The 26483-nt window shown below is 50.7% G+C and overlaps 3 protein-coding genes across 4 annotated transcripts; 1 reads left to right on the forward strand and 2 right to left on the reverse strand.

The window, feature by feature from the left end:
* The first annotated feature begins 1108 nt into the window (after window positions 1-1108).
* On the forward strand, window positions 1109-16974 carry LOC101065228 (pecanex 3). The gene is given in 37 exon segments (XM_011611612.2): window positions 1109-1479; window positions 2335-2816; window positions 2904-3112; window positions 3209-3314; window positions 3408-3447; window positions 3605-3691; window positions 3847-3965; window positions 3967-5569; window positions 5647-5776; window positions 5960-6129; window positions 6869-6926; window positions 7024-7195; window positions 7279-7436; window positions 7669-7822; window positions 8084-8116; window positions 8220-8391; window positions 8472-8582; window positions 8686-8777; window positions 8883-8992; window positions 9093-9198; window positions 9305-9397; window positions 9535-9685; window positions 9941-10085; window positions 10450-10627; window positions 10730-10838; window positions 11017-11146; window positions 11242-11300; window positions 11375-11590; window positions 11922-12175; window positions 12271-12501; window positions 12801-12904; window positions 13044-13191; window positions 13269-13499; window positions 13594-13868; window positions 13941-14110; window positions 14269-14675; window positions 14756-16974. Coding segments are annotated over 36 exon segments (6837 nt in total). The 5' UTR covers window positions 1109-1479; window positions 2335-2663; the 3' UTR covers window positions 14909-16974.
* A 39-nt stretch (window positions 16975-17013) lies between these two features.
* On the reverse strand, window positions 17014-19094 carry LOC101065454 (immunoglobulin superfamily member 11). Its single transcript, XM_029848006.1, has 7 exons — window positions 18955-19094; window positions 18235-18389; window positions 18036-18102; window positions 17822-17953; window positions 17576-17728; window positions 17372-17494; window positions 17014-17293 (listed from the first exon to the last, which is right to left on the reverse strand). The coding sequence occupies exons 1-7, from the start codon at window positions 19016-19018 to the stop codon at window positions 17067-17069; spliced, it is 921 nt and encodes a 306-aa protein (XP_029703866.1). The 5' UTR covers window positions 19019-19094; the 3' UTR covers window positions 17014-17066.
* An 842-nt stretch (window positions 19095-19936) lies between these two features.
* On the reverse strand, window positions 19937-25876 carry dlat (dihydrolipoamide S-acetyltransferase (E2 component of pyruvate dehydrogenase complex)). 2 transcript variants are annotated; one of them, XM_029848005.1, is made up of 14 exons: window positions 25436-25876; window positions 24732-24833; window positions 24540-24664; window positions 24317-24467; window positions 24114-24240; window positions 23749-23924; window positions 23522-23663; window positions 23221-23288; window positions 22968-23072; window positions 22076-22183; window positions 21237-21355; window positions 20948-21110; window positions 20738-20874; window positions 19937-20659 (listed from the first exon to the last, which is right to left on the reverse strand). In XM_029848005.1, the coding sequence occupies exons 1-14, from the start codon at window positions 25679-25681 to the stop codon at window positions 20530-20532; spliced, it is 1899 nt and encodes a 632-aa protein (XP_029703865.1). In that variant the 5' UTR covers window positions 25682-25876; the 3' UTR covers window positions 19937-20529. The 2 variants fall into 2 exon arrangements, with proteins under 2 accessions (XP_029703865.1, XP_003971216.2); XM_003971167.3 differs by having other exon boundaries at window positions 23743-23924.
* Window positions 25877-26483: the final 607 nt, after the last annotated feature.

Genomic DNA, 26483 nt, shown 5'->3' on the forward strand with positions numbered 1-26483 from the left:
TCGTTTGACCACCCCCTGTTGAATAAAAGGGGAACTTCCAGATGGAGCCGGAGCTCCGGGGAGCACATCACCGGCCACTGAGCAGCAGATTGACGGGACGCATCGGCTGCAGTTGCCCCCCAACCCCAGAGCCCCAGAGCCACCATCCATTGTTCTACAAGAGCTGAGGAGCCCCGACACAAAGGACAAGAATTTAGGAGGATTGTATTTCATGCCAGAGGGAGCCACCTGGCCCGTGTGTGTGTGTGTGTGTGTGTGTGTGTGTGTGTGTGTGTGTGTGTGTGTGTGTGTGTGGAGACTGATGGAGGGGGTGAATCCCAGGGGGCTGAGCCAGGTCCGCTGTGGGTGAGCTGTGAGGCTCAAACTGGGCGGCTAAAGGACCCGATGAGCTGCTGCTGCTGGCTGATGAGCTGCAAGTCTCATTTATTTAAAAATTAAAGTGTGTGACGAACCTCAGATGACAACTGCGGTGTCTCACGCGCTCTCATCCAGCGACGCACTCTTCTTACCCCCAACTGTGTGGTGATTACATCTATAAATACACGTCAAGGTTACTCAAGGTTTAAGGTTCAAAGTAAAGCCTCGGTCGTTTAAATGATACATTTTGTAAACATTGGAAATGCTTTTGAGGTTTCAGTGTTGGCCACTAACCACATAGAGAGCTCACGCAAGAATAACAAGCGGTGAAATAATCGCGTAATTGCGCGTAACATAGAATGTGGCACATGCGTAATCTTCAGTGTCAGGCGGAATATTGGAACTGGAAGCGATGAGTAACTGTTTAAAATTCTGTTTCTTTCCATGTTCTAAAGGAAGGCGCCGTATTTTCGGAAGAGTTCGGCTTTATTTCTTATCATTCTCCGATATAATTGCGTAACTGTAAAGTTCACTATATAATAAAGTTAGATAATATATTATTCAAACAAACCATTAGAGCAACGCGTGAGAAGAACTGAACGATAAAAGATGAGAATGTTTTATCCTTTTTATTCTGTTTCTTGATTTTTTTTTTCGTCCAAATGTTTCGGACGTAAATTTTAACGCGTCGAATTAAAGCACAGCGGACCGGGCTGGCCGTGACGTCAGCGGAGACAGCCAATCAGCGACGGCTCCCTTTCCGCGCGTGCAAGCGTACGTCCGTGCGCGTGTCAACGAGTTGTTAGCTATCGCTAGCTATCTAGTTAGCTAGCATGTTAAACATTCTAACACAAGTGTCGCTGAAACCAAGAAACAGCTGTCGTTCATCATGAGAAGGGACGCCCGACATCGGCGCAAATGTGCCGATCTTTAGTCTCCGAGAGGCGGAAGGGCTCTCAGAGCCACAGCAAGGATGAGTTAGCCAACGGAATTAAAAGTGAAGCTACAGTTTTTGGAGCCTGGCGATTACCTTTAGCATTCTGAGAAAGGAAAGCTCTGAGATTTTGAAAGGACTGGATGCGGAAGGAGGATATGAGGCCAGCTGGACTGCTACTGCTAACTGTAAGGAGATGGGATCGAACTGCTTCACCATGGGCACATTTGTCAGATCTGTCGGGCTAAACCAAGCTAACATTAGCTAATGACAAGCAAATAACATCCACATAGCGATCAGTGGTTAAGAACAGCAGTGTTGCAGTTGACCACTGAACGATGGTGACATTAACCCAGGTGGAAATGCTGATAAATGCGGCCTTGCGTTAGCTGCCAACTGCCCATCACCAATTTGATGTTTTAAGCTTTGTCACGCTGCTTAGCGCAGTATCCTGTTAGAATCGGCTGCGTCTTCGCGTTCTCCAAAGGCGATTGTGTGGAACTGAACTCATCCTCTGCTCAGACACATCCGTAAGCTAGCGCCGGGCTAATTGCTCTGTTAGCTCGTCAAAGTGTGGAGGAAAACTCAATCTAGCTGGCCAAACGTTGATGTGGATGCGCAAATAGGGAGCTGCAAAGGTGCCACCCTAATTCATTTGGTTTTGGTGGCTTCTCTTTCTCACCGATTTGTCTGAGAAGCCTCTGTTGACAAGCAGTTGTTTCTAATCTGTGGAGCAGTCAGTCATTGTCCCTGTGGTCTCTGTGCTGATAAATGGGTCTTAAACTGCGTTATAGTTGCTTGTCACTACTGGGACGGACGGAACTTGCTAATATAACAATTTTTATACTGTTGTCAGTGACGCGAGTTTTAATGCTGTTGTAGGATAACTCAACAGCTGACATATTTGTGCAGCCTTTACATATTTGCCATTCAAATGTAATTCTTCCCTGATAATTGCCAGCCACGCATTTCCCCCGCTGGGGGGGATTGTTTAAGATGTAACACTACTCTAAAAGGCAAACTAAAGTTCCTCTTTCTTGCAGATGAATGTTTTTTCACACATCCAGAGGGTTACCAATGTGCCAAAAAGTCGTTCTCCTGAATACCCAACGAGGATTAGGCTAGAGCGCGACATCGTGGATGCGGGAGAAGAGCCCATGCTCGCTCCAGAATTTACCAGGACTCTTGAACTCCACTAAAGTGTACATATCCGAGACTAGGAACGACTGTCCTTGATGAAAGAGGCTCGGTTAACCTGCCATCCCCAATGGAAGTACCATCATAGACACAAAATACTGTGGCTCGAACTGCTGCTGCTGAGCTGCAGTCTTGGAGGAAGCATTTCAGCTTTTGGTTGAACTTGGAGGTGGACATGGGTTCCCAAGCGCTTCAGATACTGCGGCAGGGTGTGTGGGCTTCGCTCACTGGGGGGTGGTACGTGGACCCCCATCAGAGCACATTCTCCAACTGCTTTCACCTGTACCTTTGGATCTTTCTGCTGGCCTTTCCGTTCCTGCTGTACATGGTAAGTGTCTGGGCACCGCGGGTTCCTCCAGCTGCATCCTGTCCCCGTTTTTTCCTTTAACCGTGCCTTTCCCCCCTCCCAATCCAGGCTCTTCCTCCCAGCTTGGTGGTGGCAGGTGTGTACTCTGCACTGGTGGCCGTCTTTTTCACGGCCATTAAGGTGGTGAACTACCGGCTTCACTCCATGTTCGACCTCGGGGAGATTGTGGAGAAGAAGCAGGCTTCGCTCACCGCCGAGGCTCCAAAGATGGAGGAAGGAGATGAAGGTTCAGGTGCTCACGAGGGGAATCACCACAGGTAGAGGCTATTTTTGGCTGATGGCTTTTGATAAAAAGTGACAAGCCTGTCGGAGAATAAAGGGTCTAAATATCTCATTTTCATTTTTTTCCGCAGGGACAGTCATGTTGGCGTGGAGATGACTGTGTTTCGGAAGGTCAACTCCACACCCCCGGTCCGCTGTAGCTCCCAACACTCTCTATTTGGATTAAATCAGGTTTCGGTGAGGATTTCCATAACGAGTACCGAGAATGCTCGCGACCCATCCGTCTTAATTCTTTAATTTTTAACTTAAAATGTAATTGAAACATTTCAGGAGTTCTTGCCACAGCTGGAGGATACAGGGGGCACAAAGGGTAGGCAATTATTATACCAGCACCGACAGCTCTGAACATGTAATGTGTAATCTCAGAGTCTTTCTACTCTTCTGCTGTTATGTGGAACATGTGAGGTTGGTTGAAAAGGCACCGTTGCTCCCTGAATGACATCTTTTCTTTCCCTCTGATGTCAAAGAGCGACTGCCCGAGCAAGGAAGCAGCAATGTAATTGTTACATCATCTCACCGTGAGATCCTACGCCAGAGTTCCCAGGACGCCACGAGTAAGTCTGCTGCTGTTGGCTATTTCAGCGCAGCTTGAGCTGACGGACTGATCACTTATTGTGCCGTAAAATTGGATGCTTGATCTGTCGAGCAGGAATAGGCAGCGTTATGGTTGTCGCATCCCTGGAAAATCATAGTGGCGTCTCTCCTCCAGGGGCACCGAGCGTCGTGCAGTCCTGCATCGCTGCTGCTCTAGGAAGTGATTTCCCGAGTCTGTTGGGAATTTCAGGGGTGGCAGCTGGATATGGAGAACCTGGAAGATGCCTGTCAATCCCCCCCCTCGCCTTCCAGCCAGGAGGATGGAGGTGAAAAAGAGCAGTCGCCAGAAGCGGAGTTGACAGACCAGTTGTCACAACAGAGTCCTCGGGACAATGAGGTGGGGGCTTATTCTCCTCTTGGTCCCTCTGCTGAATCGGGGAGCCTGGGCGACACTCCGCTCAGCCCCTTAATAAAGAGCAGCCTCAGCGAGGAGCTGAGTGAAAATCTCCTGGGTTTGGGTTTAGACCCTGTGACGTTCGCCCCCGGCACCGAGCACCCAGGCAGCCGCAGCGGCGTGGCGCTCGCTGCTGGATCCACAGACAGTTGTTTCAGTGCAGGTGGAGCCACCACAGACAGGGAAACGCTAAGCACTGTTAGCAGTTACCGCAGCGAGAAAACGGACTCCACTCAGCTGGAGAGCCCTTCGTTCAGCCAGCCGCGGCCTGCGGACGCACGGACCTCAGCCCCAGCTCCAGCGATGGACGACATCCTCAGGCCGGTGGGCGACCCAACTGGACAGGACGGCAGCGATACCGACAACCTGTCGGATAGCGTGCTGCTTCGCTCTCCCTCCAAAGAATTCTCGCTCAGTCAGGGTCTGGACAGGACACTTGTGGAAGGAGAGGATTTACCCCCCGTACTCTGTGATATTGCACAGCCCCCTCCTCTCCAGAACTCTTCCCCTTCGAGCAGTGAACACTCGGAGGTGTGTGATTTGGACAGAACTGTCACAGTTCCGCCTCTCCCCCCACCGCGGCAGGCTAATTCGGTGCCCTCAGGGCTGGCCCTGGGACTAGTGTGCTCTGAGCCTGATTTGCCAATATCTTCTACCCCGTTTTTATTGCCCGCCCAGCCTGCGCTGCAAGCCCAGCAGGTTGTGCGTCCTAAAGACTTGAAGCTGCTGCGGGCCAGCGGCAGTAGCGTGGGACACAGACCGGGCCGGAGGAAAGCTCCACGCAGGCGAGCCGCAGCAGGAAGCAGCAGCTTCGACTGCGGCTCTTACAGGCGTCACCACAATCATAGACAGCATAGAGATTACATCCCAGTTAGGAACCGACTGGGCGCCAAGGCTTATAGTGAGAGTTTGTTTGAGGATTCCAGCGACGAGGATGACGGCAGCGACATGAGCGCCGGCTCCAGCTTGGGCTCGCAGCGTCGATACAGCTCGGACGACGACGACTCCAGCTCCTCTACCTCCTGCTACTCCCCGGACCTCCCTAACACTGGCGTTACGTCCCCGCTGCCCTCTGCTGCGCAGCTGCCGTCTCAAAGGGAAGGGGAGGAAGGCGCCGGCCTTTCGCATCCTCGTGCCGCTCATCGCTCTTCTAGCACGGCGAGTGCCAAGACCCACGCAAGAGTGCTGAGTATGGACGGAGCGGGCGGAGGCCAGAGCAGTACGCCAGCTCTGCCCTCTAATCTGACCACCATGCCCTCCACGTCCACTCCTGCACCTCGCACTCTCACCATGTCCAAGTCGGATCTGGAGGCCCGCACCGTTCTCGCCGACGGCTTCGCCGCAGCTCATCATCACCGGCTGGGTTCAATAGGAAGCTCTTGGACCGGCAACCAGATGGGCTGGAGGGCAGAGGAGCTCGTCGAAGAGGGAGCCGTGGGGGGAGGTGAGCTGAACAACCCTTTAGAATTGATGTCGAGACTGTAATGCACGCCAGTGATGTCATTGATTGCTGTTGTGCAGCCGTGGCCCCGGATGATGGGGACAAACACGAGTCGGTCAGCAGCGTTAAGAGGACCCAGGCCATCCGGCGAAGACACAACGCCGGGAGCAACCCTACACCGCCTCCTTCCACCATGGGATCCCCTCCAAGGTTGGCCAGTCACGTTGTCTCTGATGTTGGTGACACCTCGTAGTGTCCTGAGGGATAATGTCGACGTCCAGATGCATCTGTGTTTGCCTGGATTTGTCATTAAAGTGTGACTCACAGTATCGTACAAGACACTGTAACGTGTAGAGCTCATGCACGCTCATGCACGCTCTTGCCTTCCTGCAGCCTTCAGGACCTCCAGCGGGCTCGGACCTCCTCCCATTCTCGGACCCGAGCACTGCCGTCAGCCTTACAGTTCGCTTCATCCCTCCTGCTCCCCCGCAGCGGCATCCACGAAGCCTCCACCTTTGATGACACATCGGAGGGGGCCGTCCATTACTTCTACGATGAGAGCGGTACGTTACATTTATTATTATTATTGTTAGATATACGATAAGATACACGATTATTATTGTTAGATATAAGATAAGATGTTAAACCAATTATATGATGCTCCTTATCTTAGCGGAGATGTTGACGTTGGGGTGGGGGGCTGTCGGCAGTCTGGTTCCACATTAGAATTGTAAGAAGGCATATTTCCTTTTCCGGCTGTGCTGTTCTGATTCGAGATAGAAAATGAATGTTCCCATTCAGTCATGTCTTTTTTTTTTTCTATATTCACACACCGGAAGGATATTATCTGTCCAGGCCCTCTTTAGTTCAGCAGGCTGATGCCTATTTCTGCAGGTGCACTAGCTTTTATGTCAGTGTCACCATCTTAAGGGTTGACACCTCTGACGCCTTCTGTGAGGTCACAGTCTTCAGACGGGTTTTGTCACACCGGAACTTTCTTTTAAGGTCTCGTCTCCTGGTGTCAAACAGCTCTCTGAAAAACCTCTTCATTGCAGGGAAAAACCTTAAGATTCCTGCTTCCGAGATGTTTATTTTGTATCTGCAATTTCAAGGGTTAGCAAAGGGATGCGTCTTTTCTCGGGGGAATAATTTCAGTGCAGTTTATTCGAGCGCTTCAAATCCCAGAAATGACTGCAAGGTGAATTCAAACAAATCAGACCAAACGGCACCAAAATCACCTGTTTCCGTCGAGTTTTTAGTATAAACGTACAACAAAACATAACCGTTCTTTCTATTCGACAGGTGTAAAGAGATCCTACACATTCGGACCTGCTGGAGGTGGTTATGAGGATCCAGTTCAGTAAGTAATGGTTTTTGTCTCTATTAGTCTCTCTATTATCATCTCTACATTTATAAAGCCAACCTAAGAGTAATACCAGAACATTTCCACTTCCCAGAGAGAGGGAGAGGGAGAGGGAGAGGGAGAGGGAGAGGGAGAGGCAGTCCCAGTCGTCAAGCTTCACCTCCACTGAGGTCCAGGAAGGTGCACAAGTGTTGTCCATGCTCCAGCCCAGACCTGTGGTTCTACAGGGCATGCAGGTGCGCAGGGTGCCTCTGGAAATGCCCGAGGTTAGCATTCTATGGTATAGTTACCATACCAAATCATTTATTTTGCCTCTGCTTTAATTGCCCCGCTCTGACCTTGTTTTTAGTTTGACTTGGATCACGAGTCTCTGCAAGAGTCCCAGGAAAACACGCTGATGATTGAGGAGAAAGCCAAACCCAAGCAGTACTACCGCTTCTGGGTGCTGCCCGGGAGGTGGCTGAGGGTCCGTTATGACCGACTGGCTCTTCTGGCCTTGTTGGACAGGTAACGGGAGTCATTGAAGTGTGTGTGTGGAGAGAGGGGGGGGGGTCACGCTGTCCTCTTGGTCTGTCCCTGCAGTTGTTTTGTCAAAGCTTGTGAAGTGAGCATGTTTTTCCTTTATTACAGTAATTAAACGCTGGCACTGGCAGCTCCCTTACACCCGTAACAGTGCAACCATCTCTAGTTCTGATCGTATAGTTACGAATGAGCGTTGTATGTATTTTGCATTTTCCAGAAACCGCCGCGTGGGAGAAAATGTCTTTGCGGTGGTCTTGGCCAGCCTGGTGGCCTTCCTGGGGTTCCTCTTGATGCTCCAGGGCTTTTTCAGGGACATCTGGGTCTTCCAGTTTTGCCTTGTCATTGCTAGCTGCCAATACTCTTTACTTAAGGTACCTTAACTTAGGAGAACATCACAAATACATTTGTTATCTATTAGGATTTATCATTCTTAGTACCTTTGTTTTGTAACCTGAAGGCTAAACTACTAGAATTTATGTTTGTTTGGCCACAGTTTGGTTTGTTCAGGCTTCACTCTTTACGTTGACATTAAACTTTATAGTTGTTGTCTTTTGGATATGACGGTTAAAATAATGTCATTATACTAAGATGAGAAGAAATGTGTAAAAAATCAAATGTTCTGCCTTCTTTAGAGTGTACAACCTGATGCAGCCTCTCCAATGCATGTGAGTCCTTCTTTCATTCTCCTTGTTAAAATGACTCTAACATTAAATTCTACTGTGTTTGCCTTGTTAATGTTGTGCCATTGTGCATTCTGTCATTCAACAGGGCCATAACTGGATCATTGTGTACAGTCGGCCAGTCTACTTCTGCTTGTGCTGCGTGATGATTTGGATCTTCGACCTGTCCGCCAGCTCCGGCACCCTGCAATCCTTCTCGCTCTACGGAGTCACCTTCTTCTCTGTCGACTTCCTGCTCTGTGTCAGGAATATGCTCATTGGTAGGTTCTCCGCCCATTTCCTTGTCCTCCTCAGGTTGTGTGAGATGTTGAAGACCCTTATTTTTCTCTCCTTTCCCCAGTGTTTGCCTTGTGTTTCCCGGTAATTTTCCTCTTTGGGCTGCTACCTCAGGTCAATACTTTTGTGATGTGTCTGCTGGAGCAGATTGATATGCACATTTTTGGTGGAAGCGGTAAGGCTCCTTTCATTCCATCAATGTCTATTCAGCTGCTCATTGTGCACGAGGAGGATTTATTGTCTCTCCTGTTGTTTCCTCTGCATCTGTGTTTCCTCAGCTACTACCAGCCCACTCTCATCTCTATATAGCCTCTTGCGCAGCATGTTGGTGGCTGCTCTGTTGTACGGATTTTGCCTTGGCGCCATCAGCGTAAGTGAAATACTCTTGCTCAATATACAAGGCTTTAAGTATATTTGTGGCCGTACTTGCTGTCAATCGATCCTATGTTGATATAATCTGATTTTCTCACATTAGACTCCCTGGGGGGATGCACACGTTCCCGTGCTGTTCTCTGTGTTTTGTGGTCTGCTCCTGGCCTTATCCTACCACCTCAGCCGCCAAAGCAGTGACCCAACGATCTTCTGGTAAACATTCGCTTCATAAACGATGACGCTGCTCATTTGTGTGGGTTTTTTTATTTTTTTTTTCACTGTTTGTTTTTTCACTCGATCACATGAACATCAGGTCACTTGTCAAGTCTAAATTATTCCCCGAGTTGGAGAACCGAACACCAGAAGAGCCCCCCGTGGAGATCAAGGACCCTCTTCCAGAGAAGCTGCATAACTCTGTGGTATAATTCCCGTCTCAGTTACCTTCTCAGCCTGTATTTTTCTTCTGCCTATTTATTGTACAGTGTTTGTAATTATGACTTTTATCTTCTTCTGGGCCCATTGCAGAAAGAAATCCTCCATTCAGACCTGGTCATGTGTCCCCTCATGGCTGTGATTACTTTCGCCATCAGTGCCAGCACAGTATTCATCGCCCTCCAGGTCAGTTGAAGCTGGATCCTGTTCTTGTTACACATTTCTCAGATTTCTCGGTGGAGTTCAGTGATGTGGGGGGGACATATTGTATTTTCATGATGATTTCATTTTTTTTTTTCTGCCTCTTTCCTCTTGCTCCACAGCCCGCTCTTAGCTTCGTCTTGTATATCCTGGCCGGAGTTGTCGGCTTCATTACACATTATCTCCTCCCTCAGCTCCGAAAGCAGCTCCCGTGGTTCTGCTTGGCTCACCCTGTGCTCCGCTCCAGAGAGTACAGCCAGTTTGAGGTCCGAGGTGAGTGTGATTGTTATCTAATCTTTTCCTCACAGACATGAAATATTTGTGGGCAATATGTCAGTTCTGAACATTTGAAGAAAAAGCCTCCAAAAGTACATCCTGTGCCTTATCTGCATTTTATTCCAAGGCAGAAAATAACACGATGGTGGATATCGAAGGTTGACCAGTTTAAAACAACAATTTCCTGTCACAATAGCAGAAACTTCAGCAGGAGCTAGGAACAATTAACTTGTTATTTCTGTCTGTCTTCAGATGCTGCTCAGTTGATGTGGTTTGAGAAGCTGTATGCTTGGCTTCAGTGCGTGGAGAAATATTTCATCTACCCAGCCGTGGTGCTCAACTCCCTTACTACCGAAGCTCGAGCTGTGGGCCAAAACCATAAAGAGCTGGATATCTAGTACGTCCCTCCCCTCTCTGTCTGTCTGCAAACCCTTTCACTTCCATTTATTTTATTGCTTGTTTTCCCTGGGGAAATGTGCTGTGTCTTGGAACCAGTGAACATAAAGTGAATTCAAAGGGTCAGCCAAGCCCACATGTGTTACGTTCTGCAGGCTGTGCTCAGAGCGCCCCCACCCCCCCCACCCCTACAGCCCCCCATCACTTCAGAGTATTTGTGTTTTCTCCTGTTTTGAGTGATGTGAAAATGAGGACATTTCCAGTCAAACTGAAACACATGCAGGGTTTTTGTATTTGGAATCATCTCATACTCTGCAGGGAGTTCTGTATATGTCAATAACAATGTCCCCCCCCCCCCCATCTAGCAGCAGAGCTCTGTTCATCTCCGTGGCAGGCATGAAGCTGCTGCGCTCGTCCTTCTGCGCCCCATCGCAGCAGTACGTCACGCTGTGCTTCACCGCGCTCTTCTTCCACTTTGACTACCCACACTTCTCAGAGACCTTCCTCATCGACTACTACTTCATGTCCATTCTCTTCAGCAAGGTTTGGACGCGCGACGCCGCCGCCGCCTCCACATTTAATCACACACCAGTGCCGCCTTTTTAAATTGTTTGTCAACATCAATTCTTGACTTTGTCTCCTCAGATGTGGGACCTGCTGTACAAGCTGCGCTTCGTGCTGACTTACATTGCCCCCTGGCAGATCACTTGGGGCTCTGCCTTCCACGCCTTCGCCCAACCCTTCGCGGTGCCCCGTATCCTGACATTTGTTTTTAATAACTATGAGGTTATCAGTACAAACGTCTGTCTTGGTTATGGCATGAAATTTAAATGTAGGATCTTCCTTGTCTCATCGTTTATTTCCACGTATTTGTCGCTATTAAAAGCCCTCTATTTTTTCCCGTGAGATGATCCTGAACTACGTTCCCTCAGACTCTGCAGTGCTTTTCGTCCAGGCCGTCTTTTCTGCCTTCTTCTCTACCCCTCTCAATCCTGTCCTCGGCAGTGCCGTGTTTGTCACCTCATACACCCGGCCTGTAAAGTTCTGGGAAAGAGACTATAAGTATGTTTCTGAAATGTATACGTTTAAAATAGGCTTTTTATTGTGATCTAATATTTTTAGACGCCGGCCCTAATCCCTGTTTATCATGTCTGCAGCACCAAGCGTGTCGATCATTCCAACACCAGACTTGCCACCCAGTTAGATCGCAACCCAGGTATTCCATCGATATCTCATTCATATTTCTGTGTTTTCCGGAGCTTTACCAATAATCTCTCCCGGCTCGCGCAGGTGCCGACGACAACAATCTCAACTCCATCTTCTACGAGCATCTAACGCGCTCTCTGCAGCACAGCCTGTGTGGAGACCTGCTGCTCGGCCGCTGGGGCAACTACGCCACAGGCGACTGCTTCATCCTCGCCTCAGACTACCTCAACGCACTGGTGCACATCATCGAGATTGGCAACGGCCTGGTCACCTTCCAGCTTAGGGGTTTGGAGTTTAGAGGTCAGCAGCAGGGAGTGGAGGCTCGCCGGATTTGGGTCGTGTAGAATGATTCCTGATTGGTGCAAAGGGTTCAGATATTTTTATTGAAGAATGATTCGGGAAGAGTTTTTATTAATAGGCTACATTAAAGCAGTTTCATTTAAAATGACTGTCAGATCGCGAAAGACTGATTTGATTTGGGTATATTTTTAGGTTGTGCAGCACAAGAAAAGCTAAAGTTCCATAGCTAACATACATTTGAAGTCTTACATTAGTTCAGCTGCATGTACAGCCTGCAGATGTTAATTTTTCAAGCAGTTTGATGTTAAGAATCTGGGCCAATTCTGTGCAGGCACCTACTGTCAGCAGAGGGAAGTGGAGGCCATCACAGAGGGGGTAGAGGAGGATGAAGGATGCTGCTGCTGTGAACCGGGTCACATCCCTCACATGTTGTCATTCAACGCTGCGTTTGGACAGCGCTGGCTGGCCTGGGAGGTAGCTGCCACCAAGTATGTGTTAGAGGGCTACAGCATCAGCGACAACAATGCTGCCTCCATGTTACAAGTGTTTGACCTCCGTAAGATCCTCATCACCTACTATGTTAAGGTAAGCTTTTAAGAAATATGTCTGAAGATGGGTGTGTATTGAAAGACTTGAAGTTGTGATGTTGGTAAATATGTGTGCTTTGTGCCCGCAAACAGAGCATCATCTACTATGTAAATCGATCCTCCAAGCTGGAGGACTGGCTGTCGAATGAAGCGATCCAGGAAGCTCTGCGACCTTGTCTTGGGTCGAACTACGTGGACAGTGATCCCACCTTTAACCTGAACATTGACGAAGACTACGACCACAGGGCCTCTGGAATCACCCCCTCCTCGTTCTGCATGGCGTACTTGGACTGGATTCAGTATTGCAACAGCCGACGTCAAACGGTTGGAGCCTTTCAAACATTTCTAAGAACTGAATGTGACTTTGGGTCCAAAACTTCAATAGATGAGGTAGATTAAGGAGAGACCCTTTATAACTGAGCACAAAATAGCAATGCTCTGTCTTTTTCAAGTGTAGTAGCGGCAGCTGCTTTGATTGTGTGACCCTTCTCTGCCTCGTGCGTGATTAAAATGTCGGCGCGTTCCCCGATTTTCTCGAACCTTTGATCTGCCTCGCACTGAGCAAAAACGCTTCCCGATTACATCAGTCGTGCTAACTCCTGTACTCCTGCATTGCGTTGTAGCCGGTGACGTGTGAGAGAGACTCTCCTCTTGTCACCCTCTGTTTCGGGCTGTGCATCCTTGGGAGAAGAGCTCTGGGCACCGCTTCACACAGCATGTCTGCGAGGTAGGACCGCAAGGCTCCGCTGTGAATAAGGAGTCTAAATAGGAGGCATCCAAGCATCATTTTTAAGCTGGTACTAGTGTGGCCTGTGTTGGATTCTAAACAGCAACGAATTCTGACCTGTCATTTATCTGTACGACAGCCTGGAGCCATTTCTCTACGGCCTTCACGCCCTTTTCAAGGGGGATTTTCGCATCACGTCTCCCAGAGATGAGTGGGTGTTTGCTGACATGGACCTGCTGAATCGAGTTGTGGCACCAGGTGTACGCATGTCCCTCAAACTGCATCAGGTATTTGTCCCAGAACCGACCCGAGTGTGGACCCAACGCGCCACTGAAGGTCAGGTGTAATCGGCGTTTTCCTCCAGGACCACTTCACGTCTCCAGATGAGTATGAGGATCCTATGGTGCTGTACGACGCCATCACTGCCAACGAGGAGAAGATGCTGATATCCCACGAGGGCGACCCCGTGTGGCGCAGCGCTATCTTGGCAAACATGCCTTCGCTGCTGGCGTTGCGCCACATCATGGACGACGGCAGCGACGAGTACAAAATCATCATGCTCAACAAGCGGTTCCTCAGCTTCAGAGTCATCAAGGTCAGCGCTCATCACTCTTATACAACCGATTTAACCTTGTTTCCATGATGCTCCCACCCTGACCCTTTTATCCCTGACACGCTGCCCCCTACAGGTGAACAGAGAATGTGTGCGAGGCCTTTGGGCAGGGCAGCAGCAGGAGCTGGTTTTCCTGCGTAATCGTAACCCCGAGCGCGGCAGCATTCAGAACGCCAAACAGGCTCTGAGGAATATGATCAACTCCTCGTGCGACCAGCCCATCGGCTACCCCATCTACGTGTCCCCCTTAACAACGTCATATGCCGGGGGGCACGGCCAGCTCCGGTCTGTGTGGGGAGGGCCCGTCAGCCCCCATAACATCTACACCTGGTTCATAAGCAGCTGGGACAGGTACGGCCGCCGCGCTCTGTGTGACCTGGCGTCCGTACGCGGGCTGGGCTCTAACCGCGTGTGCGTCTGCAGGCTGCAGAAGGGTTGCGGAGCCGGCTGCAACAGCGGCGGGAACATTGAGGATTCGGACTGCGGAGGTGGCTCCGCCTCCATCTCCGCTAATCCAGCCATTCACACCACCCACAGCACGCCTGCCGCCACCCTCCCACCGCCACACTTTACGGCTGTGCAGCCCCCGATGGGTAAGAAAAGGAGCCGCTGGTTTCCTCAGTCGTGCCTTTAGATTCAACTGTAAAAGGGTTCTGAACCTGGTGTGAGGAGGCACATTTATTGGAATAGATTTAGTTGTTTAGCCCATTTTGACGCGGCTGTGAAGTCTTTTTTTTCCCCTGAATTCCAGGTATGGACAACAATTTTGCTCCCACCCAAAACTGGCCCCACCACCCCCAACCACTTCCTTTAGCTCTTCTCAGCCAATCGGAGAGCAGGATGGAAGCGGGGCTGCTCGCGTCGCTGCAGCACACGTCATCCATTCCGGGGTTCCCGGGCCAGCAGCTCTCCAGCTCCCAGCTCTCCTTCAGCAGCTCTGTGGCTCCGCCCTCTCTGCCGGCGTCGGAGCGCTTCTGCCACGCGAGCTTCTTGGAGAACTCTGGGCACAGAGCGGGCCAGCGGGCTGGCCTCGGACAGGGCGGCGGCCTGCATTACGACAGCCACGTCGGCAAGTGGAGTTTTTCGGGCAGGAAGGGCTTTAACGGACCAGCGGCCCCAGAGGGGGAGGGAGGAACAGTGCCGACCGTTCGCACACAGGTAGCCGGTGCTTTCATACACCCACCCACACATTAGGACGATCATGTGACGCTCACATCCTCATGTCCCGTCTCTTCCAGCCTACTCCTCCCGCCCCCCTACAAGAGGTCAGCGTGGCACAAGATCCTCTGGGAGCCACTCGGATGTCGGACCCGACCCCTCCGACCACGGGGGACCATCCCACGGCGCGAGAGGAATCCACAGAGCTGCCTTTACTTGAGCACCTGCGCTGAGTCTGCACCGGGACGCCCCCCCCCCCCCCAGGTGACAGCCTCTGCAGCGAAAGCACACCTCAGGGCCGAGCAGACCCTGCCCCCCCCCCCCAGACTTATTCCAGCCTTCAGGACTCATTCCATCAAGCTGTGTTGAGGGGACTCGGTGAGATCGTGGCGTCCCGCGTGGGCCCGCTGCAATACTGGCTGGATCTGGAGAAGCTCGCCCCCCCTCTCCTCCTCAACCAGGAGCCGACTCATCAGATTATCATCGATTATTCCGAAGTCGGCTTTTATCACGACTCGCGAGGCCTGAAGATCTAATCGAATGTTGTTTTTTTTGTGTCCCCTGAACGACCTCCCGGTTGGACAGTGGTGAGAGGCCGGAGAGGCCGGTGCAATGATGAGGGCTTGAGTTTCTCCCCACCATCACACATTAGATTCACACAACCTTCTTTTCCCTGCCGTCACCCCCCCCCCCCCAGAGGGGTGCGTGGCTGCATCAAACCCCCCCCCCCCACCGACGTGGTGCTTTTACCGCCTGTTTACAGTCTGAATCCATCGAGCAACTCAGATGTGTGGGGGGGGGGGTTCAGACTGAGCTGGGGGCCGTAGATCAGGGTCTATCTGTGGAACGGGTGTTGATCACAACCCCCCCCCCCCCCCCACCAAAATCCTGGGAACACAAGAAACATGAAGCCTTTTCTTCTTGGTGACTGGAATGTTCTTCTTTTTTTTTTTTTTCTTACTTGAAGAAACGAGCCCCCCGGTGTTTAACGTGCCCCCAGTTTTCCTTCGGAGGGCCGGCCTCCTCCGTCCCCTCTGATCAGATCTGCTCCTTCAGGCTCGGGGTGGGGGGGGGGGGGGTCCTCCCCCTGGGTCTCATTACCAGACTACTGCTTCTGCACCTCCTGCTACTGCTAATGTCCCCACAACTACTGCTGTTCCCCGGACGGCGAGCGTCCAGCGTTTTAGTTGGAAGTCGAAGCTGAACAAATACTGAGAAATATTTATTTGCTTCTAATTGTGTATCGTTACTGGGATTTGGTGATTATGGTGCGCTGGTGTTTTGAACGGGAGCACGGCCTTCCGACGGTCGTCCCCCCCCCCCCCTTCGCACTTCTCTCATCTCACTGGCGGCGCCGCCGCCGCACGTGACCTAACTGGAACTGTTCCCGAGGAGCCCCTTCCGGGGGATTTCTTTCCCACTCCTCCAGCTCCGCGGGGCGAGTCTTCGGAATGTCGCCCCGGTTATCAGCGTTCCCGCCGTGCGATCTGTCGCGCGAGCGTTCTTCGGGCGGAAAATGGGGAAAGAAATCGTCCTCGGTGGGAAAACTTTTACGCCGAAGTCAGAAAACGAACGGGAAAAACGATGCGGATATGAAATATTCCCTTTGTTTTTCCTCTGCGGCTTAAAGGCTCGTGCACAGTGCATGTTGCTAAAATCCTGTCTGGGGTTTTTTCCCTCCCATCTTCAACCATAAACACCAACAAGGGAGGAAGCTTCGAACTTCTCTCCCCTCTTCACAACACGTCAGCGTCTCCCTCGACTCAGGAAACAGACTTTCTGATCACTGCTGGTTTCTGTTTTCCGTTCTCCATCATGTATCCAAAGCAACAGGGAATTTTTCTTATTATTTAACTTGCCAAGAGGAGGAAAGCACAAGTACGCGGCCCCACGTGGGCGTCGATAAAAAAGGGATTTCCTAATCTCTGAAATGATGTACAGCATGTTTCCTATATAAATATATATTTAAAATACAAATCTATTTTATTATTATTGAAGTTTGGCTTCTTTTACATTGAAGACACTATGTTGAGGACGGGGGGGGGGGGGCGAGCTGCTCGCCACCTCGTGCAGTCAGGAGGAATTCTTCGTTTGCACAGATGTATCATTCACCATCCCGATTCTTTATCATTTTAGGGTGTTTTTTTCATTTTGGGGGGAGCGTTCTTTTATTTAAGAACTAAACGTCAATGTTAAATGTTCTGTACAGGTTTTTTTTTTTTATGTGATTTGTTTTGGGGTTGTTTTTTTTTTTCCCCTTCCTATTTAAATTAAAGGTTTTCGTGTCTTTGTTTGCAAACCAACCGCTCTGGTCGCTTATTTACTTGTTTCCATTTTGATTTCACCAAGACTTTTGCAAACGTGTTTTAATAATTCTGGTTGATTTGAAGTTTAAACAAAGGAGCGTTTGACGACGGAGGGCGTGTAGCGGATCTCGTTGTAGCACTCCTCTTCCTCTTCCTCCTCCTCCTCCGCCCTCGGCTTCCTCCCGCCGTCCTGGCGCCGTCCCGTCCCGGAGCGGCGGAGCCACAGCAGCAGCAGCAGCAGCGCCAGCAGCACCAAACACATGGACGAGGTCAGCAGGACGCCTTGGAGGACGCCCGAGGAGCGTCCCGGAGCTGCGGGGGAGGGGGGGGGGGACACGTTGAGCAGGGGACGGAAGCAGAGAGGATTGTGGGGGAGGGGGGGGGGCTCACCGCTGTAGACGGACAGGTTGACGTAGCAGTGCTCCGTCCCCAACAGGTTGGTGGCGGAGCAGCGGTACAGGCCCGACGTCTGGGACGACACGTTGGCGATGTGCACGGAGCCCGACAGGTCCCCTGGGACACGGGTGGGGGGGGGCACGGTGATGCGTTTATGTCTGGAGATCTGGAATGATAAGGGGGGGGGGGGGCACTGACCGTCCATGTTGATGGGGAGTTCCACTTCCGGGTTCAGTTTGGTCCAGCGGATCTGTGGAGCGGGGGTCCCCTCCGCCACCGAGCAGGACAGCGTGACGCTCCCCCCCGCGTCGACGTCGCCGTCCCACTGACACACCGGCAGCGAGGGCGGAGCTGGAGAAGACGAGAAAAGGATTTCATCGTCGGTTCGGTCCTGGGGAGGGAGCGCCGCACCGACCTTGAGCTGACCTGGGGGGGCCCACGTACCCACAACGCTGAGCTCCAGCTCCCCGATCCCGGGATCGGGCGTCTCCGGGGGGTTGTTGACCATGCAGCGGTAGATGCCGGCGTCCGAAACACGCGTGTCATTGAGCATGATGTCGGCGCTCCAGGGGACGCCTGCAAACGGTTGATGACATCATGTCGTCACGCTGTTCGATGGGGGGGGGGGGGGGGACAAGAGGCCTCAGGGACCCTTTACCTGTGAAACCCACCCTGCCCGTGAGGGCCGGGTCCTCGATCACCTGACCGTGGTCATAAACAATCACCTGCAAGCAGAGGCAGAAATACTGATGAGCTGTGTGTGTGTGTGTGTGTGTGTGTGTGTGTGTGTGTGTGTGTGTGTGTGTGTGTGTGTGTGTGTGTGTGTGTGTGTGTGGCAGGTTTCTACCCTTCCTGACCTGGGTGGGGTTCTCCGGACTGAGGGACGGAGCCATGGTCCAGATGATGTTGAGCCTGGAGAGGGGGCTTGAGGTGAAGAAGGAGCAGGGCAGCACCACAAAGTCCCCCTGAACCACCTTCAGGCGGGACTCTCTCATGGTGACCCTGAGGGCGTCTGAGGGCCCCAGAACAAACAACACACACACACACACAACACACACACACTTAATAATAGAACTCTTTTTTCCTCTCCACCCTCTCGGCCTTCGTTAATGAACAATACCACCTCCACCCGCTCTGTTGTTATCCCCAGGCCGTGTGTGTGTGTGTGTGTGTGCGCGCGCGCGCGCGCGGGGGGTGCAGATTAGTTGTTAATTACTCCTGACAGCTTTGAGCTGGAGCCAAACTGGTCAGAGATGGAAGAGAACAACAGCCCACTTCATCACGGGAGCGCGATGCAGGTTCACACACGCACGGATCTGACCTTCCCCGACACGCGCTGACGTCAGCGTCGCCTTCCTGACCGTCCTACAGCTGAAGCGTTGCGGGATTAAAGTCAAACACGCGCGTCTGCGTCGTTGCATCCAAGCGGCGACAGTTCGGAGCGCGGCCCGAGGAAAGTGGACCCACGTCGAGTTGAGGAGATGGACAGCAGATGACCCCCCCCACCCCCCATCCCGGCAGCGTGACCGGACTCACCACGACTTCTCTGCACGTGTGACTAAATTCAGTCGACTCACCGTTTTCCAGAGCGCCGAAGCACGCGCACAGGGCGCAGAGCATCCATCCTGCGGACGAGCCCATGGCCGAGAGGAGCCGCGGACGGGTGTCCACCCAGAGCCGCCCCTCTCTCTCCTCCCCCGCAGGCCGAGCGCAGGCATGCGTGATAATCACGCACCGATGGTGCGGCGGAGCCCTCCCGCGTTCCTCACACTCGGGTTTTGGAGGAAAAGAACCAGCCTGTTAAACTTTGAAATCATTTTATGAAAACTGGTGTTTGACAGAAGCAGAAGTTCCTCCACTGTGCGGAATGTAATAATTCAGATACATATTTATTTAATTTACATCCCATAATACTACAGTGTAAAGGGCGTGTGGCGCACATCACGGCACACGGTTTTTTTTAACTAAACAATATAATTTGTCAATTTGTGCTTTCTAGTTCCTCATCTGCTGAAATGTTTTGCACCACCATAACTACATTTCCATTAATTTCTACATACATCAAGAAGAGCTAAATTCTGGGATGGAATTTCTTATTAATCCATTTGTTAATTTCGGTGCCCAACTCATTGTTGCAATCTAGGTTCCACCGGTAGGTGGCGACAAAGTTTACGAAGGATTCTACAACTGGACCATTTGAATACGGACTTTTTTTATTGTTTGACTACTGAAAACATGGCTTCATATGTTTTTTAAGGATTTTAAATGACAACAAATACAAAAATAAGACCTTATCATTTTAGTGTTGTACAACCGATTTTTGCTCCTTTAATATTTCTGCTTAATCCCACCTACAGAAAGCAGATTTTAGACGCAGGTGAGGATAAAAACAGCACGACATCTGAAAGCTGAAGCACGAGGAGCTAAAAGAGGGTGAAGCAGGGGTGCAGCTTCTGCTGCCCCTTGAATGTTGAGGATTACAGTTTTATGGGTTGTGTGTTATTAGTCTCCATTACTAACCTCTTTTTACAGTGAAAAAACTCAAACCAGACCCTATGGCACGATGTGACTCTTCCCAATTTATTCAATACAGAAAATAAAATGGCTCTATTTGTGCGTTCCAGCCATGAAGGTTTTATTCTGACACAAGAACGTAAAACTCGAAGTGGGGGAAAATCATTAGACTGTACAGAAGTTGAGTTACTCGGGCCCCCGCCGAACCAGTTTATATACACAGAACACCGCGTTCATACACGGCGATGACAGTACGCGTCGGAACACACGCCGGCCGCTCTAACACGTGCGCGTCTGTTCACTTAAACCATCTGATATTTCTTCCACACAAGATCATGTAACATCTCCCTTTGCAAAACATTTGCTGTGTTTCTGTGACCGATCTAGTCTAACAAAAGTTGAATTTTGGGCGAAATGGGAGACGGGTCCTTTAATAAATAGACGATGGGTTAAAAGAGGGAGAAGAGGGAGGAGACAGGTGAGCGGAGTGGATTCTGCCTCTTCTCCTTTTGGGGAATCCGGGAGTGACCTGAAGCAGGCGGGCCAATCACGGGAGGATCCAGAGAGCTTTAGTCCCATCAGATCTCTGCAGAGAGGCCTGGGCCTGGTGCCGTGGGTACAGCAGCCGTACAGTCTCGTTACAACAGCATGGTGACAGGCTTCTCCAGGAACTTGCGGAACTCTGCGAGCCACTGCGCCCCCACGGCGCCGTCGACCACACGGTGGTCGCAACTCAACGTCACCGACATCACGCTGGCGACGTCGAATCTGCAAGGACACACGGGCGCGTTCAGAAACAACCCAGGAAACCAAAGTGAGCGTGAGTTTTAATGGAAGCGGACGGACCCTTTCTCGTTATCGGATGGCATCAGGCGTTTCTCTGAGCCCCCGACGGCGAGGATGCAGGACTGAGGGGGGTTGATTATTGCAGAGAAGTTCTTGACGCCAAACATCCCCAAGTTAGAGATCGTGAAAGTGCCTCCCTGGAGGACAAAAGAGGAATGAGACCAACTCTCAAGCTAATACGCACGCAGAGGCTCCGGGGATGTTCTGTACCTGGAACTCGTGCGGCTGCAGTTTGCCGTCTCTTGCTTTGGCGGCCAGGGCGGAAACGTCAGAGCTGATGGCCGAGAGTCCTTTGGTGTGGGCGTTGAAGACGATGGGTGTAATCAGGCCATTGACTGTGCTCACAGCTACGCTCACGTCAACCACATGGTTCCTGAGAGATGGAGAAAACGGAGCCGATACTGACGTCACACAGAAAGAAATGTCGGGAAATGTCGCCACCTAACGGCGGAATGTCAAAGTTACACTCTATAAATACGACACGTCTATAAATACTCACTGGCGGATCACCGTGTCCATCCAGGAGGAGTTACACTCAGGAACCTTAAGGCAAGCTAGAGCACTGGCTTTGATAATGAAATCATTCACACTGAGCTTGATGTTCTGAGCCTTCACTTCCTGCAGAAGGGGAAATAGATTTGTACAAAACGTGAGATGCAACAACAGGCGTGATTCCGCTGTGGAAGTTGCTGGTAAATAGTGGGGGCAGGGACTTGACAGGAACCTTTTCTCTCTCTTGGCCCAGAGCAGGACACCTCGAGGACGTCGCAAATTTTGATCCCCGTCTGATTGTGCGACAGTTTCAACCAGGCAAGCGGCAAAAATCATAATAAGGAAAACAACAATGAGGTAGGAGGGAAACGTGGAAGGAGCTGAGGCTGCGTAATATTCTAGGGGTAGGTCCGCAACATTTGCCGTAATGGAGTAGCCTTTTTTTTAGTTCTGGTCTGATGTATCGTTACAAACGATCAGTGTGTCCATAAATAGTAAGTAAACAGCACGTGCTGTGTTGATACTAATAAAATTCAAAACAAGACCACATTTGTGGCTTGTGTGTTCACGTACGTGGTGGTGGATGCTATGAACAAGAGGAGAGGGGGTGTTCGTTAGGCTACTGCCAGGTTTATCCAATCAGCATCACCCAGAGGCCGAGCCGAGTACCTGGAGCAGGGACTAGGTTAGGCCCATAATCATGCCTGTAAATGGGCCTTCAGGGAAGGTTCCTGCAGTGGAGACTCGCAACAATGGCCCTGGCCCCCAAAAAATACCACAAAGTTCCTGCAGTGGAAACGCACCTGAAATATTTCTATCCACACATCGAATTTAAGAAAAACTCACATCGTTGAGTTCCTGCCGGAGCTCCAGCACTTGATCCATGTTGACGTCTACAGACAGATAATAGTGAGGGATGGTTTGCTTGGACTGCATCAACCTCTGAGCGATCACCTGCAGGAAAGAGAAAAGAACCTGGACTTCAGCTGGTTCTGCTTGGAAGGAGCCATCGCACAGCTGGTAACAGCTGGTAACAGCTGGTAACAACTGGTAACAGCTGGTAACAACTGGTAACAGCTGGTAACAGCTGGTAACAACTGGTATCTGCTGGTAACAGCTGATAACAGCTGATAACAGCTGGTAACAGCTGGTAACAGCTGGTAACAGCTGGTATCTGCTGGTAACAGCTGATAACAGCTGATAACAGCTGGTAACAACTGGTATCTGCTGGTAACAGCTGATAACAGCTGATAACAGCTGGTAACAGCTGGTAACAACTGGTAACAGCTGGTAACAGCTGGTAACAACTGGTATCTGCTGGTAACAGCTGATAACAGCTGGTAACTGCTGGTAACAGCTGGTAACAACTGGTAACAGCTGATAACAGCTGGTAACTGCTGGTAACTGCTGGGTAACAGCTGATAACAGCTGATAACAGCTGGTAACAGCTGGTAACAGCTGGTATCTGCTGGGTAACAGCTGGTAACAACTGGTATCTGCTGGGTAACAGCTGGTAACAGCTGGTAACAACTGGTATCTGCTGGTAACAACTGGTAACAGCTGGTAACAACTGGTATCTGCTGGTAACAGCTGGTAACAACTGGTATCTGCTGGTAACAACTGGTAACAGCTGGTAACAACTGGTATCTGCTGGTAACAACTGGTAACAGCTGGTATCTGCTGGTAACAGCTGGTGCCTCCAGATGTGTATCTCCTCCAGATGTGTATCTGCGCTCACCTTGCGGATGTTGCTGATGGGGATGTCAGTGAAGACCCCGGCTGGTGCGCCAGCAGCTGTGGGGGGTGCAGGAGCAGCTGGAGCAGCTGGAGCAGCGGCTACAGCCTGTCAGTGAAAACAGGCGCTCGACTTTATTTGCTTTTAAAGAAGCTCAACTTTAATATAGACGTCATGCAAAAATGATCAATGCCCATCAAATTCTGGAGTAAGGGTTTAAAATTTAAAAAAATAAAAATAATAAAACGTCACGTACAGGTGCAGCCTTTGGTGGAACAAAGCTTTCAATGTCTTTCTTGGTGATGCGGCCATCTGGACCAGAACCTGGAGGAATGAAGCAACATCTTAAAACTACTTTTCAGTCCCACTGCTTGGATGAATTTTGTGTTTAACTAGACACATTTAAATGTTCCATCAGCAGACTGCAGATCATTCAATTCATATTTTTAAAAAGAAAACCAAAAAAAAAGAAGAAGAATTACCCAAAATGTTCAATATTGAAAGCGTAGAACTGATACGTAAAAGGCCCCGTGTGTGTCTGTGGCTCACTCACGTACCGCTGACCTGGGACAGGTCCAATCCTTTCTCGGCAGCAAGTTTCTTGGCCAGTGGACTGACGAACACGCGACCTTTCCTGGGTCCTGGGGGGGGGGCAGCTGCCACAGCTGGACCGGGTGTCGGAGCGGCCGGGATGGGAGCCTTGGAACCAAACATGCCATCATGAGAAGACGATGGCATTGAATATTTGGATGCGCTTGAATGTAAACGTTCGTCTCACTGGTGCCGGTGCCGGAGCCGGAGCGGAAGCTTCTGCCACTCCGGTCTCAACATAATCTTTGAAGGCGGCGATGTCACTTTCCTTTTCCACGATGATGCAGAGCGGCGTTCCGAGGGGAACATCCCGAGTTCCCTCAGGCACCATGATTTTGGCCAAGTATCCCTCTTCCTGCACCTCAAAACCTACACACACACACACACACACACACACACACACACACACACACACACACACACACACACACACGTGACAAACACGCCAGCTGAGTGTGATGACCTCTGTTGTCAGACCACCAGGTGCTGGAAAATTCCCAATAAATCCCTGCAAACAATGGTCACGACACCCCGAGGGGGGTCTCGGAGGGTCCTTACCGATGGTTGCCTTGTCGGTCTCGATCTCAGCCAGCAGATCGCCTTCACCCAGCTTCTCTCCCACCTTCTTCTCCCAGCGCTGCACTGTTCCCATGGTCATGGTAGGAGACAGGGCGGGGAGGGTGATCTGAAACCCGCAGGAACATGAGCACCAGGCAACGGGGCGAGGAGCCGCCATCCCTACTGCATCTGCTGCCTACTACCTTCAGGTGCGAGGGGTACGAGCTGCCTGGAGCCGCGGGAGCGGCAGAAGCCGGTGGAGGAGGAGGAGCAGAGGCAGATGGTGAGGGGCTGACACCGGCCGCTTTGATGGAGTCCAACGTCACATCCTTAAAGGCGGGAATGAGCTCGGGGCTGCAGGAGGAAACACACGTGTTCGTTCCTTTTGCTTGACTGTCCTTTCATGAGCAAAACTCAGATGCTTACTTTTCTACCGTGATGCAGATTACAGCCCCGATGTTAACGTCTCTGGTGCCTTCAGGTACCAGGATCTTTGCAAGGTAGCACTCCTCCAGCATCTCGAACCCAACGGTGGCCTTGTCGGTCTCCACCTACATTGATTAATATCATTTAATCAGGTGCAGCTATGACAATGCAGACTGAAATGCTAATGCTAACCTCTGCGATAAGATCGCCCTCGTTGATTTTATCTCCCTCCTTCTTCTCCCAACGTGCAATCGTTCCTGTCTGCATGGTGGGCGACAGCGCTGGAAGCTCCACCTAATAACCAGAGAGCAAAATACAGTCAAAAGGATGGAAATGTCATGAGAATCACTCACCAAACGTGCAGGGCCCCATTCTGACAGATATCAGGTGATGTGACTGCAGCTACTATGTCACCATCACTTCATTGTCTTGCTCAATAAATGACCCACATTCAGCTGCACGTCACAACATCTAAACGAGCCGATGGTGGAATATCTGGTCGAAGTCACATTGCCAGGAGAACAGGCATCTCCGAGTTACGCGGATTCAGATTTAAATTCTGAACCATCACATAACCCACTTTAAACATGCTGGTGATTCAATTAAGCACACTGACGTGAAGAAAGCTAAACCCACGAGACATGCAGCTAATTCTGAAGTTAGTTGGTGTTCACTGACATGGTTCGATGGCTGCAGGCTGGTGACCTGAACTGACCTTTTAAAGCTATATTTGGACTATAGTCACACCATATATTCAACAATTGGCCCAAATCTGGCTTAATCTTATCTTGACTAGGAATGACAGTTTTGGGGGGACGTGCCTACACTCTCTGCTGCACCTTAGGAAGGAGATGCTCGCTGATATGGAGCAAAGCGGCCAAACCTCTGGTTCTTACCTTTTGGTGCGGAGGCAGGCTGTAGAAGCGGCATGAGCCTGTCAGCTGTGGGTACCGCAGGAGAGACCCTCTGCGTATAAGACTGGAGCCCACAGACAAGGTTCGGGACCCAGCTCCGTTGTGAAATCGCCTCAAGCAACTGGTACCGGGCACTGAGCGGGAGCCAAGTGCAGCAGGCCCGGCTGGGAGGACACAGGGACGGGCGCGCCCGGCGGACGGCCTCAGCCGCAGAATCAAACGGAGCATTTCTCAGCGGTTGGAAGGTTACAAAGAGCTGTCAAAAATACAACGAACTTATACCGGCATCTGATATAAGCTGGCCCTGAATGTCTTCTTTCTGTGTCCCGAGATCCAGCCCGGTAGCCGCTTTGCTTCTCACTTTCTAATGACCTCCTTGTCAGTACGTACTACAGGTTCGCTGCAGATCCGCCTTTTTCCTGGATACGTCACTTCCTGTTAGCTACGGATGCCGATCGAGGACAATTATTTAAATAGTTAAAGAAATTAGTTATCGATAACGGTCGGGATTTTTGGGGATTTATCCTTCAGAGCAACCTATTATGTAATGGAATTTTGTGTCTCTACCCAAATTGTCTGTGTAGATTCTGAACTGATGAAGCCTTCTGGATAGAAGGCGAAACGTCTTCAAATGAGAAGAAAAACAGTCCAGTTGACACAGAAAACTACCTTGGATCCCAGGTTGGGATCAATAAAGTACATCAGTACGGGTCATAGTATGTGGGGAAATTATCTGATTGTTTTTGTTCAACAACCTCCATTAAAGGAAGACGACTCCAAGTGCCTCAATTCTGTAATAGTAGTCCGTCCATAATCTGCTGCCTCAGTCAGCAATTCTCTCGCCGGGGCCAAACATTGAATATAACACGAGCAAAATACTGAAAAGTATTTCAAGTAATATGAACTGCACGGCGGAGGTCTTTACTCTCCGAGTGTTTTGTTTCTAGTTTCCACATGTGTTGATGACAATGAGATGAGGGTTCCAGAAACTAAACAGCAAAAAGGTCCAAACCAGACCGCTTTAAGGCAG

This window comes from Takifugu rubripes, chromosome 15 (genome assembly GCF_901000725.2).
Source record: "Takifugu rubripes chromosome 15, fTakRub1.2, whole genome shotgun sequence".
Classification (NCBI taxonomy): domain Eukaryota; kingdom Metazoa; phylum Chordata; class Actinopteri; order Tetraodontiformes; family Tetraodontidae; genus Takifugu; species Takifugu rubripes.